General features: G+C 51.4%; 1 protein-coding gene across 1 annotated transcript; it reads right to left on the bottom strand.

Moving 5' to 3' along the window:
• Positions 1-1397: 1397 nt before the first annotated feature.
• Positions 1398-15758, bottom strand: Bcl3 (BCL3 transcription coactivator). Its single transcript, XM_087908269.1, has 9 exons — positions 15425-15758; positions 13062-13215; positions 5323-5431; positions 4239-4443; positions 4069-4157; positions 3802-3879; positions 2435-2602; positions 2079-2196; positions 1398-1989 (listed from the first exon to the last, which is right to left on the bottom strand). The coding sequence occupies exons 1-9, from the start codon at positions 15663-15665 to the stop codon at positions 1805-1807; spliced, it is 1347 nt and encodes a 448-aa protein (XP_087764395.1). The 5' UTR covers positions 15666-15758; the 3' UTR covers positions 1398-1804.
• Between the last annotated feature and the right edge of the window lie 200 nt (positions 15759-15958).

Raw genomic sequence — 15958 nt, 5'->3', positions numbered from 1 at the left:
CTTGAAGGCCTAAGATGGCCCAACATTGCAGAAAAATCTTGGGTTCAGGTAGCCAGCTGTTTCTGTCATTTCTCACAGTTTTTGGAAGTTGCTTGCTCTGCACTTCCTGCTTACTCAGGTAATAGTATATCCTTTTTAGGTGTTTGATGGGGATTGAAGATTAGATAATTGGAGTTTTCCCTGTTACCAAATTCAGAAAAAAAAAACTCATATAAGCAATACAAAGTTTATAAGGTTGAGAAACTTCAAAGCTTAAGTTGTTTATCTAAAAAGATATTTTTAGGAGGGTAATACAAGTTATGAAAAAATGGTTTAGCTATAAAATGTTGGCCTCACTAAAATAGGATAGATAAGGATAGATAATACAGTATTTTCTTCGAGTTTGTCAAATACATAAGGACTAAACATTGTGAATGTAATTCTTGCTTGATAATTGTTCTTATTGTATATAGTTTTCCTATGTTACAGTTAAAACCTTTCCTTTTTATTTGACAAAAGGGGGAAAATGTGGGATATATGTACACCATGTGAAGATGTATTGCTGTGATTGGTGCAATAAAAAACTGAACTATCAATAGCTAGGCAAGAAAAGTAATGCAACATGATAGAGTGCAGATTAATATAAATGGACTAATTTATGTTATAAGAGTTAGTTAGGAATAAGCCTAAGCTATAGGATGTGCTTTGTGCATTTTTTTTGTTTTGTTTTGTTTTTCAAGACAGGGTTTCTCTGTAGCTCTGGAGCCTATCCTGGAACTAGCTCTTGTAGACCTGTAGACCAGGCTGGTCTCAAACTCACAGAGATCCACCTACCTTTGCCTCCCGAGTGCTGTAATTAAAGGCGTGTGCCACCATGCCCGGCCAGTTATAAGATGTGCTTTTATAATTAATAAGAAGACTCCCATGTCATTAATTTGGGTGCTAGCTGGCAGGACAGAAAAGACTTACTACATATTGTATACTTTACATATTATAATATATTATGTTTAAATTATATTTTATAATATATTATAATATATAAGTATGTATTACATATATTATATATAATACAAACATATTATAATCATATAATATATAACATATTATATACATAAATTATATACACATATATTTATATGCATGTAAGTGTTTCTTTAAAGCCCAAGCACCAATCAGCTGAGGTTCCCACAGTGGCTCACAAATTGCAGAGTCTTTCAGAAACTCCCACAGCTAGAACATTCTGGAACCCTACAGCATTCCAGGGAAGATGTCACAATGTTCCAGTAACTCATTTTACCGCTAAAGCCATCACCAGTCCCAGCCCCCTCCCCTCCAGCACTGGGATACAAAGGTGCATAGGTGAGCACCCACAAGCACACTTCTGCCCAGCCTGGTTGTGACAGATCCGAAGCAAGGGATATGGTACAAAAATACTTTATTACAAAAGAAATCTGACCCAAACCTAATAATTTACATTGTGATCAGTGCTGCCCCAGATGCTCCTGGTTCCTCAGGGTGGAGGATGGGAGAGGAGAAGGGATTGTCCTTGGGTTCCTCCACTTCTGGGACTGAACAAAGAATCGATCAGCTAGTGGATTCCAGACTGGGTACCTGGTGCCTGAGAAGAAGAGGGGCTACGAGTCCTGGGCAAGGGGTGAGATTAGGGCTATCTGTGCTCAGTAGTAGGTGCATGTGCGTAGGTGCAAAACCTGATCCTGGAGATTGGGGGGAAGCAGAACAAGGTCCTCACAGGTTCCAGAGAAGTGGTCCCCACAGGGCAAGGAGGCCTCTCCTCATGAGTCCGGGTCTGCCCCCCCCATCCGTCTCAGCTGCTTCCTGGAGCTGGGGATGGGGGCACGGGCTGGCAGGGGCTTCGGAGGACCCCTGGGAAGGGCAGGAAGGCAGGTGGAGATGCAGTCGGAAGGAAGAAGTTTTGGTGGGTCACTGGGAAGCCAGGAGGATCCTTCGAGGGAGACAGTGGGGGTGAGGAGCAGGGTGAGGACAGGAGACCTGTGGAGGGAATGAGACGCGGTTTAGGGCGGGGAGATGCCCGCTGAGCTGTCTCCAGGGTCCTGAAGGCCCCCAGTGCAGACCCTCACCATTGGAGCTCAGACGACTGTTGCTCTCAGGGGAAGCGATGACACTTTGGTCCGGGGATGGGTCGGGTTGTGACCCTGAGGCAGCCCGAGAGGCCTTCCCCCTTAGGATATCAATGACCTGTGGGAAAATGAGGGTCACCTGAGGTTTTTCCAATCTTTATTCATTCTCTTTCCCTCTCTCTTCCCAGTCCTCCCTCACTGTTTCTCCTTCCTATCTTCTTCTTCAGTCCCCCTCCTGCAAGGCATCCAGGTGAGGGCCTGCAGGCACTTCCTTTCTTTGTGACTCAGCTTCCCTTCACCGCCTCCCTTCCACTCACCTCTTGCCTAAATTCCCCTCCCTAGGCCTGCACACTCACCCTGCGGCTGCGCGCCACCATGAGGGGCGTGTCATTGTGACAGTTCTTGAGGCCACTGTCAGCCCCGCTGCGCACCAGCGTGCGCACCAGAGGCAAGAGCCCTCGGCCAGATGCAGAATGCAGAGCTGAGCTGCCGGAGTACATCTGAGCATTTACATTGGCGCCGTGCTGTGGGATAGGACATTCGGGTCAGGAGCCACGTGGGCTAGTTGCCTCACCTGGCCTGGGTCAGCTGGGGGAAGGGGACCAGAACCTGGCAATCAGAGTATTGACAGGGAGGTGGGGTCAAAGACAACATAGGCCTGTAAGCCTGGAGAGTGGGTGCAGGAAGATCAAGAATTCAAGGTTAACCTGAGCTACAAAGTAAGTTCAAGTCCAGCCTCAGCTACACGAGACTCCAAGGAGGGAAGCTAGGAGAGCTGGACACTGTAGTCCAGTCATTCAAGGGAGAAATCAGGAAGGAAAGGTTCTGGAGAGTGGATGGAATGAGTGCAGAAGGACAGAAGGACAAGATGAAAGCCAGAAGCAGGGTCAACAGGTCATCCCAGGTAAAGCCTAGGCTGGGTAGGGCGATATTTGCTGTCCTCTGATCTCCACAATGTGGTAGACCAAATCTAATTTTAAAAAGGAGTAGGGCATGGTGGCACACCTTCCAATTCTAGTACTCGGAAGCAAAGGCAGCCAGATCTCTGAGTCCAACCAAGGACAGACTGGTCTACAGAGTGAGTTCTGGGATAGCCAGGAGAATGTAGCGAGACCCTATCTCAAAAACAAAACAAAACAAAACATGATGAAACAAAAAACAAAAAATGAGCTTAAGGAATGAAGGAATGAGTCATTGGTTAAGAGCATTGCCAACTCTTCCAGAGGACGGGGTTTGATGACAGGCACCCACATGGCAGCTCACAACCATCTGTAAGAACAGTTCTAGGATATCTGACGTCCTCTTCTGGCCTCAGAGGACACTGCACACACAGGGTACACAGATCTGAAACCAGACAAACCAACCATGTACAATAAAAAGAAAATAAAAAAAAAACAACAAGGAAGTAGCACACGTCTTTAATCCCAGCACTCTGGAGGCAGAAGCAGGCAGATCGCTGAGTTTGAGGTCAATTCTACATAGTGAGACCCTTTCTCAACAAGAAAAGAAAGAAAGAAAGAAAGAAAGAAAGAAAGAAAGAAAGAAAGAAAGAAAGAAAGAAAGGAAACTTGAATTTGCAAATGAGATGTTTAAGGGAGAGTCAGAGGCTGGGGTTAAGCAGTAACTAGAGTCTGAACTGGAAAACGGGGTCCTGGCCAGGGGTGGAGGTGACAGTTGGGCTGGCGTCAGAGGCGGGACGGGGAGGGGGAGGGTGGGTACGAACCAGCAGCAATAGTTGCACCATGCTCAGGCTGTTGTTCTCCACTGCGTGTATGAGTGGGGAGCGGCCGCTCTTGATGTCCTGCGGGAGGACAGGTCTCTCAGCCACCTCTTTTTCGTAGGCTCTGAGCATCCCTCCCTTTGAACTGGCCTCCAAGGCTTTAGAACCTAGAACCCTCAGCGACCCTGGCACCCTTCGCTAGCTCCGCCTCCTAGCCCCGCCCCCCCGCACGCAAGGCCACACCCTTGACCGCATGCCACCCTGGCTCACCACTGCATCGATGTCGGCACCGCGCTCTAGGAGCAGCAGAACAGCCTCCTGGCACCCGGTGTTCACCGCTACGTGCAGGGCAGTGAGCCCTGAGGGAAGGGGAAATTGCAGTCAAGCCCCGCACTGTGTTTGGACCGTGTCAACTCACCCTGTACTCTCTGGGGATTCACCTTCGTAATTGCGAGCTTCCAGGTCCACGGAGCCCGGGGCTGCATTGTCCAGCAGGGCCTGCAGACAGCTGGGGCTTCGGTGCTCGCACGCCAGGTGGATTGCAGTCTGGCCGTGGCGGTCCAGGGCCATGGGACTGGCTCCAGCTGTCACCAGGAGCCGGACCATATCAGGTAATGCGGTGATCACAGCCAGGTGAAGAGGAGTCTGGGGAACAGTGACCGCGAGGGATCAGAATCTTTCTGCGCATGCACCTCGGGTTTTCTGAGTCTATTGATGGAAGCCTCTGACATCTCTCCCAGTTCAAGAGTCGGAGACCCCTGCGATTACCTCAAAACCCAGAAAGTCTACCTCGACAGAACTTTCTCTGGTAGGGGGCGATGCGAGATAAATAGGATGTCAGGGAGCCCGTGCTGACCACAGACTTGCTCTACAGACGAGAATGACCTGGTTGTTGATGGTCTTGCCTCCACCTCCCAACTGCTGAGACCACAGTCCGTGATGAGTTTTATTTTCTTGCTTCGTTTTTAAACATTTTATGTATTTACTTTCTGTGCATGTGGTATATGTGTGCCACGGTGCACTGGTGGGGTGACTTGGCAACTCGCGGTAGTGAGTTTTTGAACTCAGGTTGTTAGGCCTGGAGGTAAGGACCTTTACTGGGCCAGACCTTTTTTTTTTTTTTTTTTTTTTTTTTTTTTAAGATTTCTATTATGTGCATAGTGTTCCGCTTGCATGTCTGCCTGCAGGCCAGTAAGGGCACCAGATCCCATTATAGATGGTTGTGAGCCACCATGTGGTTGCTGGGAATTGAACTCAGGTCCTCTGGAAGAGCAGCCAGTGCTCTTAACCTCTGAGCCCTCTTTCCAGCTCCCAAGAAAAGGCAGTGCCTGTTGTATGTCCATGTTCAGTTCCTGTCCAGTCTCCCAGAAGCTAGGTGGCAGATATATGCTCCCATGCCCAGATCCACTACTCTTCCCACCACCCGGATGCTGGCTCCCTGCTGAGTGTCTCCTCTGGGACTCCTCCTTCCCAGGAACAGGAACCCCCAAAGCTCCAGGGTGACTGGGGTGTGGAGTACCTCACCTGCCGCAGGTTGTTGTGGACGTCTAGTTCCCGGCCTCCCTGCTGGAAAAGGATAACTAACCGGAGGGCAATTGCCTTGTTGTTCTGGACCACTGCGATGTGGAGAGGCCTGAGGGGACACAGGAGCAATCACTGGCATTAGGGACTGGTCACTAGGCTGTTGAAAGGGCTGTGTGGAATGCTTTGGAAAGACTTTTAGAGTACAAGCTTCTTTGTTTTTCGAGACAGGATTTCTCTGTGTAGCCCTGGCTGTTCTGGAACTCACTCTGTAGTCCAGACAGGCCTTGAACTCACAGAGATTCGCCAGCCTCTGTTTCCTGAGTGTGTCGGGATTAAAGGCATGAACCATCACCGCCTGGCTGAGTACAGTCATTTATAACCATCCTGGGACAGCCCGAATAGGCTTCCTCTGGCATCATGACAGCCTCCACCCACTCCCCAGTTCTCTGGCTTCCACCTGCCCTGGCAGTCCCTCACATCATAGCCAGAGAAATATTTTCAAATATGCCTTCCCCTCCAGTCCTCACTTGATCACAGATCTCATGTGAGTTATTAAAAAATTGGATAGTTTTTGGCTTTAGGAGTGCTAGGAACAAACCCTTCTACTGGATAAGTGGGGCCTTTATTACCAAGCGTCACCCCCAGCCCCTCACAAGAGGATTCTAGGCAGGGGCTCTATCACTGAGTCACACCCCAACCCCTCACTGAGGGATTCTAGGCATGGGCTCTACCACTGAACCATACCCCAGCCCCTCACTGGGGGATTCTAGGCAAGCATACTGCTGCTGAGCCACACCCCAGTCTTCTCATGATTTTTTTTTGACAGGTGTTACTATATAACTCAGGATGTCCCTGATCTCACTAAATGGCCCAGGCTGTCCTCAACTTCATGACAATCCTCCTGTCTCCTGAATGCTAGGATTACAGGCTTGAACATCACACATGGATAGGCCCTACGTGAGAGGGTGTCTACCTGTGCAGCTCAGAGTGGCATCAAACTGGCCGTCCTGCCTCAGCCTCCTGACGCTAAGTTGTTTTGTTCTCGTCTACCTCTGACAGCATCTCCGTGCTCTCTCTTCCCTCCACTCTGGACACACTGGCCTCCATGCTGTGCGCCTGAGACATATCCATAGGGCTTGCCACCCTCACCCCTGCCTCTGCTGAGATACAATGGCAGACTCGCATGCCCTCTCCACTCCCCTGCCACATTTGCCTCCACGTGGCTCTGGACTCATTGTCCAGTTTGCAGTCGCATCCTGTCCGAGTCTCTTCATGACAGTGTCTGCTGTACTGGGCAGGACATTCCTTGCCCAGAGGATGAGCCTGACAGAGAACAGGTGTGCAGTGACCACACCCATCCTAATGGTCACCATGGATGCCTTTCCCAAGCCACAGCTTCCTCATCTGTGAAGTGGGCGCATCTTGGCCATACATTGGGTTCGGCCTCCACCCAGAGACATCCCAGGGCTGTCCGTGGAGTACAGGCTTTGACTAAAAGCAGGCAAGGCCAGGCGTGGTGGTGCATACTTTTAATCCCAGGACTCAGGAGGCAGAGGCTTGTGGATCTCTGTGAGTTCAAGGCCAACCTGGTCTACAAGAACTAGGCTTCAAAGCTACAGAGAAAACCTATCTTGAAAAGTCAAAAAACAGGGCTGGAGAGATGGCTCAGAGGTTAAGAGCACTGCCTGCTCTTCCAAAGGTCCTGAGTTCAATTCCCAGCAACCACATGGTGGCTCACAACCATCTGTAATGAGATGTGGTGCCCTCTTCTGGCCTGCAGGCATACACACAGACAGAATATTGTATACATAATAAATAAATAAATATTAAAAAAAAAGTCAAAAAACAAAACCAAACCAAAACAAACAACAAGAATAAAATGAGGAGGAAGGAGCCACGTAGATCATGGCTCCGTAGCTGGGTTTGGCAGTGTAGAATGTCCTGATACAGTGAATGCCACTCACCAGCTCAGGGAGCCTTCCATTTCCCACCACCTGACAATTACCTCTGCTGCTCACTCAAGGTCATGCCCTTTGGCCGTGGGGGCAGCTGCAAAGCAGTGGTGTGAGACCACCATTCCGTCAGTGCCCCAGTTACCCCCTCCCCATCTAGGAAGGCCACATCAGCCTCAGCATTTCCTCCGGGATTCCCCAAAGCTCCCTTCAGACTCAACTGCGCTCCCCACTGAAGCACTGGCCCCTTTCCCAGGCATCCCAGACTGCCATTCAGAGCTGAAGGCAAACATCAGCTTTGCATCTGTTGGTGCATGGGAACAGAGAGAAAGCAGTGTCAGGCAGATTGCATGCCCCTTATGCTGCATGGACATTATTTCACATGTGTGTGAATGTGTATGTGTTCCCACATGTGCAGCTGCATGTGCACATGCCAGGTGTCTCCCTCTGTGCTCTCCACCTTTCAAGTTTTTAATTTCTGTTACCAGGTCTCAGTATGTCGATTCCTGACTGACATGGACCTCACTGTGGAAACCAGGGTGACCTCTAATTCAGAGATCCACCTGCCTCTGCATCCCCAGTGCTAGGATTAAAGGTGCATCCCACTATACCTGGCTTTGTTTTATTATTCATGCGTGCATGCATTTATTGTGTATGCACAAGTACGTGCATATGTGCCACAGCACACACGAGGAGGACAGAGGACCTGCAGAGGTCAGTACTCCTTACCCACCATGTGGGTTTCGGGGATCAGTCTCAGGCTGTTAGGCTTGCTTGCAACCTCTCTTCTCCCCGAGCCACCTCACCTATCCCTCTACCATATTGATTTCATTATTTTTGTTTTTTTCTGCTTTTCCTGTGAGTGTGGTGTGCAGGTATGTTTTTGCACTTGTGTGAGTGCACGTGTGTGCACACACATGCATGGTGATGTCAGAAACTATCCTCCATCCCTCTTCCACCTTACTTTTTGAGACAGGGTCTCTCCTTGAACTTGGGGCTCACTGGGTGAGCCCCCAAGATCTTCCTGCCTTTTCTTCCAGCTGAGATTGTCAGCCTGAGCTTTTCACTGTATGTGTGTTGCGGTTCCAAACTCAGATCCTCTAGGCTTGAGCAGCCATCGCTCCATCCCTGGATGACCTTCACTGAAAGTATTTACTAGCCAATCACAGAGGCTGAAAGGGGGGTGGGAAGTTTGAGACTAGCTTGGGCTGCAGCTTGAGATTCCATCATCAAAACAATGCTTTTGGAGCCAGTGGTGGTGGTGGTGGTGGTGCATGCTGCCTTTAATCCCAGCAGGCGGATCTCTCTGAGTTCGAGGCCAGTCTAGTCTACAAGAGCTAGTTTCAGGACAGGCACCACAAACTACAGAGAAACCCTGTCTCAAAAGTTAAAAACAAAACAAAACAACAAAAAAAGAAAGCAAAACAACAACAGAAAAGGTTTTTGGATGCAGTACAAAAGAACCCCTACCTAGAATCCCCCAGTGAGGGTCTGGGGTGTGGCTCAGTGGTAGTGCTCCTGCCTAGAATCCCCCAGTAAGGAGCTGGGAGTGTTGCTCAATGGTAGAGCCCCTGCCTAGAATCCCCCAGGGAGGGGTTGGGAGTGTGGCTCGGTGGTAAAGCCCCTGCCTAGAATCCTCCAATGAGGGGCTGAGAGTGTGACTGGTAGAGGCTAGGACATGCAAGACTCTGGGTTCTATTCTCACCATTACCAAAAAAAAAAAAAAAAAAAAAAAAGTAGAAGCAAAAAGTCCATTAATGAAGCATCTACTACTTTCTCACGTACCGACTGCCTTTTACTAACTAGATCTTTGCCGCGGCAGAAAGGTACAGTGAGCATCCAGAATCCACAGTTCAAATTATCTCCCCACATTATTCTGAGGGAGCGCTGAAATCCCGGGGTCCGAGGTGCTTGGGTGAGGAGGGGCACATTTCATCAGGAAAGCACACTGGACGTCAGTGCTCCCCAGCGAAAGCCTGGGGCAATGTACCTCTTGCGTGAGCCTGGCTTTCCTTCTCACTGTAGCGCCACAGGCCAGGCCAGATTACAATCGGCGAATCCCTGAATCTGGATCCAGATGTTGTGAAGCAGATTGAAATCGAAAATGATGGGGGAGGGGCGGGCCCTGAATCCCCTCCCAATTTGGCTTCCCTTCATCCCTCTGCAGCATCTCCCTAGATGCGCGGCCAGCCAGGGTCCCTCCCGGCGCGGGCGGGGTTAAGCGAGGGCAGAGAGCGAATGATTTCAGAGAAACCGTCCAAGCTTCAGTTCCCATAAATGCGCGGGCCGCAGGGGGTGGGGCGGGGCTGGAGGAAGTGGGGACGGGAGGGGCGGCCCAGCCCTCGGACTTCCAGTAACAGGTCTGCGGGGCGGGGCCGGGCTTCCTGCTCCCGGGGGAGGGAAGCCTGGCCAGCTGGGGATCTACCCGGCCATACCCTGGCACCCCAACTTCCACTCTCCCAATGGGGGAGGAAACAGAACCCCGAGTCCTCCAGCCTTGGGGCCCCTCTTGCAGCTTTACTGGGCCCAGCCTCAGCTGGCTTCTAGTTCCGGTATTCCTGCATTCACACCAAGGTCTTTCTTGGGACTTCAGAAACACACATATAAGTTTACTGAGCAACGACACTCCACCCCGCCCCAAGTGGCTTCTCTTTCCTTCACGTTCCTTGGAAGACATGGAACTGCCTTACTCCAATCTTTGTGTGTGTGTGTGGGGGGGCACACTTCCAGACCCTAAGACAGTCAGCTTCATTAAAATATGGGACCACATTATTACAGCGGGTCTGGGTTTAGTTTATCTAAAGTTTGCTTGATTTCTGGTGCATGGGGGCCTAACCGAGGGCTATGACCCCTGAGCCCCTCCCCCAGTGTAACCTGCTATTCCGTTTTAAAATTCTTTCATTTTCTTTAAAATGCATGGAACCACTGTCGTGTTTTGAGACAAGGTCTCGCCACCCTCTGCCCTCCGCCTGCCTTTCTAGTGCTGCGATTACAAAGTGTGCACACGACTGGCTGAAATACTTTCTTCAACAAAGGACTGAAAACTTGTGCAGTTGGTCCTTCCTTTGAGACCTGTGTAAATGTCAGGTCCCCAAACTACGAGCCCCCATCTCTTTCTTTATTCCCCTACCCAGTTCCTTCCTGAGACTTAAGGCATGTACCCCACGTCTCTTGCAGAAAGATTTGGACTCCAGATGGCCTTACTCTGTAGCCCAGGCGAAACTCAAACTGGAGAGGACTCTCCCTGAACTTGCTGGGAATATTCGAAGCTTGAGCCACCACGCTGGCTTTTCCTAAGATTCTTGTTTCCCTGAAAGAGGCCAAGTCCGGACAACAGGCTTCTGGTTCTCTAGAATTTAGACTTAGGGTCCCTGGCCAGTCTCCCTGCCCCGCCCTCCCCCAGCCTGTGTGAAGTGGGGCTGGTGGCGCAGGCAATCTGCTGGAGTTTGGCCGGCTGCCCATTCCGGTAAGTCTCGGCCCCAGCGGAAGGGGTTAAGGTTGGAGGGAGCGCCGGAGGGAGTGAAGGGTGCTGACGTGGGGAAGGCAGAGCAGCTGGGCTGCGGTCTAGTTCTGCGGGAAGGGATTTCCCCGAGCCGGCAGCTGAGGCAGAAGTGTTTGCGTTGGGGGTGAGGGGGGCGGGGGGAGGGGCCTGGAAGAGGGGTGAGGGGCTGTGAGTGCAGACTGCACCTTGCCACCAGACCACAGACAGCTCACCCCTGGGGACGGTTACAAATTAAACCTCCGCATTTGGTCCCTGGGGTGGGAAGCAGCTAGAGTTTTATTGAGTCTTTTATGGACCTCTGACACTTTCTCCTGCTTGAACTCACGTGGTAGCCTACAGCCTCCCCAGGGCAGCTCTGTGCAAACATTACCTACTCAAGTATTGAGCGCTTACTGTTTGCCCAGGCCTGGTCTGTGTACGCTTGTGTATACACCATTGTGTAAGGTCTATGACGAAGCCTGGTTTCCAAACAGAAAAGGAGGCTCCAGAACACCAAGCCAGCAGTCCAACCCTTCTCTACACAAATGGGCCAGTTGATCTCTGGCTAGAGAGTCCAGATAGCAAACCAATTCCCACAAGCGGGTTCTTTATAGTTTCCATTTCAGCCAAATGATAATCCCAGTATGTGGGAGGCTGAGGTAGGAGGATTGGGTTGCTGTGAGTTATAAGCTGACATAGGCTACATACTGAGTTCCAAGCCACTCACTTCCAGAGTGAGACCCTGTGTCAATGTAAACGGAAAAAGCTAGGCATGGCGGTGCAGGTTTGGAATCCTAGCACTGGGAGATGGGAGCAGGAGCTAAGTAGTCCTAGGCTAGATAGTGAGTTCTGGGCTAGCCTGGACTACATGTGGCCTTTACTCAACAAAACGAAACAGTTCATCTTTTCCAAAGAGGGGCATACTTACAATTCCTGTTTTTTACAGAGAGGGAAACTGAGGTACCGAGGAGGGAGAAACAGCTGGGATTCACGCCCAGGTTAATTGAACAGCTGTCAATTGCATGGGGTGTTCATTATATATATGCTCTGCCCAGGCCTAGACCGTCCTCTGACCCGAGAGATAAACCAGATGGTTGGGAAATCAGCTCAGTGGGCTATGGCTGTGAAAGAATGACGTGGACTAGAAGAGAAATGATCCAAGACTGGGAGGAGGCCAGTGTGAGGGCTGCTTTACTCTGCGTCCAGCCTCGAGTTCGTGAATGTGAGTGAAAACAGGCACCATAGGTTCTTCATACAGTGACAGGCACACAACAGCTGCCAAGGGTGCTGGGGGAGGAACCTGGGCCTCGTGTGTGTGTGTGTGTGTGTGTGTGTGTGTCTGTGTGTGTGTGTGTGTGTGTCTGTGTGTGTGTGTGTGTGTATGCTAGACAAGCAAGCACTCTCCCCACTGAGCTTCATCCCCAACCTCAGGCTGGCTTTGAACTCATGGATTCTCCAGCCTTTACCCTTAGCCTCCCCAGAACAAGGCTTACCATGTGCACCCTGAGCTCTAGCCAAAGTTTACCGACACACGACCTGTGACACGCTAGACTCGATCCTCTCATGTGTGTGTGATACCTCCAAAAAAATCAGCAGATAAAATGCAGTTCCCAGAGCTGGGCATGGTGACGCACACCTCTGATCCCAACACTCAGGAGGTGGATGAAGGCAGATCTATGCAAGTTTGAGGGAGCCTGGGCTCATTCTGTGAGTGAATTTCAGGCCAGTTAGGGCCACGGAGTGAGACCTTGACTCAGGGAAGGGTGGTGGTGGCACAAGCCTTTAATCCCAGTACTCAGGAGGCTCTCTGTGAGTTCGAAGCCAGCTAGGTCTACCGAGGGAAACCCTGCTTTGGAAAACCAACCAACAAACAAAAAAGTGATGGGAGACCCATAGAAGCTCACAACGTCTATCACTCCGTTTCCAGGGGACCTGTGACCTCTTCTTGTCTCCTCAGGCACCAGACATTCACACAGACAAAACATCCATATATGTAAATAAAATTTTAAAAAATGAAAACAAAGAAAGATACAGTTCTCATTTTTGGATTATGATAAAAATTGAGAGGTTGGGGGTGTGGCTTCCTGTTAGAGCAAGCGAGGAGCTTGCATGAGGTTCAGTCTCCCACCCCCACAGCAGCCCTAGCCAATGAGAGCTTTTCAGCGCCCATTTTCCATAGGAGGGAACTGAAGCTCAGGGGACAGACTGTGCAGGGTCAGCGAGCCATGGAGGCACATTCTAGCGGGGGTCAGAACCTCTCGTCCCCACAGTGTGCGGGGCCGGACTCTCCATACTCCATTACTTACGTGTCTCCATCTTCATCTGCACGGGTGGCCAGGGCGATATCAGCAGAAAGGGGGTGTTCCATGGGGCACATCCTGGAGTAGAGGTGTGTGGGCAGGTTCAGCAGCGGAAAGGGGGGTCCCACCGTTGGGGTAGGGTAAATGGGCACCAAAGGTCCTGAAGACAACAGACACAAAAGTAAGAGCCAGGTGAAGCCAAACCCACAGACTCTTGGCTAGGGTTCTCTCACTTCAAGCCTTGGCATCCTCCCAAATCCCCTGCTCCCATTCCCATGTAGCCCAGGCAGATCTTGAACCTCACACCCCTGATCCCCCTGCCTCTGCCTCTTCAGTGCGGGAATTGTCGACCCGCATCACTTCACTTACTATATTACCTTTATATATAATCATTTAAATTTTTTTCTCTGTATTGCCTGAGTGTATTTATGTATTTATGTGCACCACATTTGTGCACGTGCCCATGGAGGCCAGTAGAGGGCGCCAGATCCCCTGAAACTGGGGTATAGGGAGTTATAGGTTTCCACAATATGGATGCTGAGCTCTGAAGCCAAATCCACTACAAGAACACTAAGTCCTCTCAATTGCTGAGCCATCTCTCCTGCTCCAAGGTCCCTTTTCTTTTAAAAATCTATTTCTAGCCATTACTTTAAAAAAAATGTGTATTTTTTAATGCATATGGATGTTTTGCCTGCATGTATGCATGTGCACCACACGCCTGCCTGAAGCCGGCAGAGGCTAGAAGAGGGCCTTGCACTCCTAGGACTGAAGTTACAGATGGTTTTGTGGACTGTCAGACCTGGATGCTGGGAGCAGAGCTAGGTCCTCTGCAAGAGCAGCAAGTGCTCTTAACCACTCAGCCATCTCTTTAGCCCTCACCCCTCCATTGAAACACTGTGTCACTGTGTTTTTAGTCCAGACTGACCTCAGACTCATGGAGATCCTTCTGTCTCAGCTTCTCAAGTGCTGGGATTACAGGCATGCATCACCATGTTTGGCTACCTCAGGTTCTGTTAGCTCCTCAAACTTGTTCCTCGAGGCCCAAGACAATGTCCTGTCTCTCCCTCAGCTCCTGCACCCTTCGTTCCTGACCCCTATCCCTCATTCCCATTCCCTCCTATGACGCATGTCTTCTCTCACAAATGTCTCCATCCATCTACAGAAGAGACCTTTAAGGGCAGAGAGAGACCTGTCACCACCCAGCAGGGGTACCCCAGTTGCAAAGTTACACTGTGAGTAATTTCGTAGCTGGTGGACTAGAGATCTGGGTGTTGGGTGCCCGGTAAACACAATGGGTCTGGGGAGCTAGGACAGTCAGAGAACTTGGCCCCAGAACCCTTTTAGATGGAACTGTAGGGAAGGGCCATCGCAAAGAGGGGAAAACAGAGGCCAGGGTTCTCATTAAGCAGAGGAAGGCCTCCTGTTCTGCAGTTTGACGTCCTCCTGCCGATGCATGGATAGGCTAGAAGCTGCAGAAATTAGAGGGCCCACGGAAGCGGTGGTCGGCAGCTCTGGGTTACGCAACGCAAGGGTATGCCCCTTCCTTGATATAAAGCTTGGGGAGAAGGGTACCTGGCTTTCTGCCATCTGATCAGCTTTGGCGCTCCCTTTCTGCAGTCCCACCTTTCCAGGCCCCCCCCCCCCCCGAATCCCTTCCCTCCCACCTAAGTCCTTCAGTTTCTGAATTCCTTAGTTGTGTTCCCCTTCCTAGAACCCTCAGTCCCCAAGTCTGCCCCTAGGGCCACCTGACCCTTGTGAGCACACACAACTGGCTGTGTAGAACGCTAGCTCTTTGTGCTAATTCCTCCAAACATGCAATATTGGGGTCTTGGAGGCCCTGTGTGTCGTTATCATTTAGGTCTGTGATCTAAACACAGGGGTGCTCAGAAACCTAACGCCTTTCTCTCAACCCCTATGCCCCCTGAAATCTCGGTTCGCAAGATTTAACCTAAGGTACCAGTCTCTTTAGATTCCTGTTCTGTTTCTATGACCCCCCACATATCTGCATGCCAGAACCCCAGTTTCCAAGGCCTGAGTGGCGATTAATTGTTCATAGTCCTTAACATCTGGTCCCTCCCAGTCTGAAATTCTGTGCCTCTGGGATATCATGGGACTCCATATCTGTGCCACTGGACACTGTCCCCTGACACCCCCCACAGGCCATTTGGCCCTTGGTCACCCCCCTGACCTCCTGGCACCCTCATGGTTGAACTCCAGGGCTTTGCAGCCTGTTTCGGAGCTGTCTCTGGGACACTATATTCCATCCTAGAGTCCCAGCTATCAGGAATCCCATCTATTTGTGTCCTGTGCTCTGCTGACCTCAGGTGGCCCCCCACCCGGCTCTGGCACTCGCGGGGGAGGCTACTCACCCTGGTAGTAAAGCGCCTCCGGCCTGGCCACGCCGCGGGGGGTCCCAGGGACAGCCAGGGTGTCGCAGCTACTGCGTAGGGGGTCCTGGGGTCCAGCGAGGGTGCGCGGGACTGCGGGCTCCGGGGACGTGGGGCGGAGTGGGCGTTTGCGGAGCGGCAGCGCGGCGCCCGGGGCGCCCTTGGGCCGGGTGCGCAGGTCCACGGGCCCCTCGTCCATGGCCCCCGCGGGGCATCGGGGCATCGGGCCGCCCGGAGACGCCGGGACGCGCGGCAAGCTCGGCACGGGAAGGCGGTCTCGCCTGGCTGCGGGACTTCCCCTGCTGCCGACTGAACTGAAGGGACTTTTGTCAGCCGGGGCGGCGCCCGCCTCCCGCCTCCCCGCCCCCGGGCCCCCAGGGCCACCCGTCCGCCCCAGGGGTTTCCTGGACCCGCGTCTCGGAGGCGGAGCCGGGGCTCCTGGTCCCCACCCGCTGCTCTGCACAGCTGCCTCTGGCCTAGAGCTGGGTCTAGTCCTAGAGAGATAGTCTTCTCTCT

The sequence above is a fragment of the Myodes glareolus genome, chromosome 1, assembly GCF_982192425.1.
Source record: "Myodes glareolus chromosome 1, mMyoGla1.1, whole genome shotgun sequence".
NCBI lineage: Eukaryota > Metazoa > Chordata > Mammalia > Rodentia > Cricetidae > Myodes > Myodes glareolus.
This window is presented reverse-complemented; position numbering and strand designations above follow the sequence as displayed.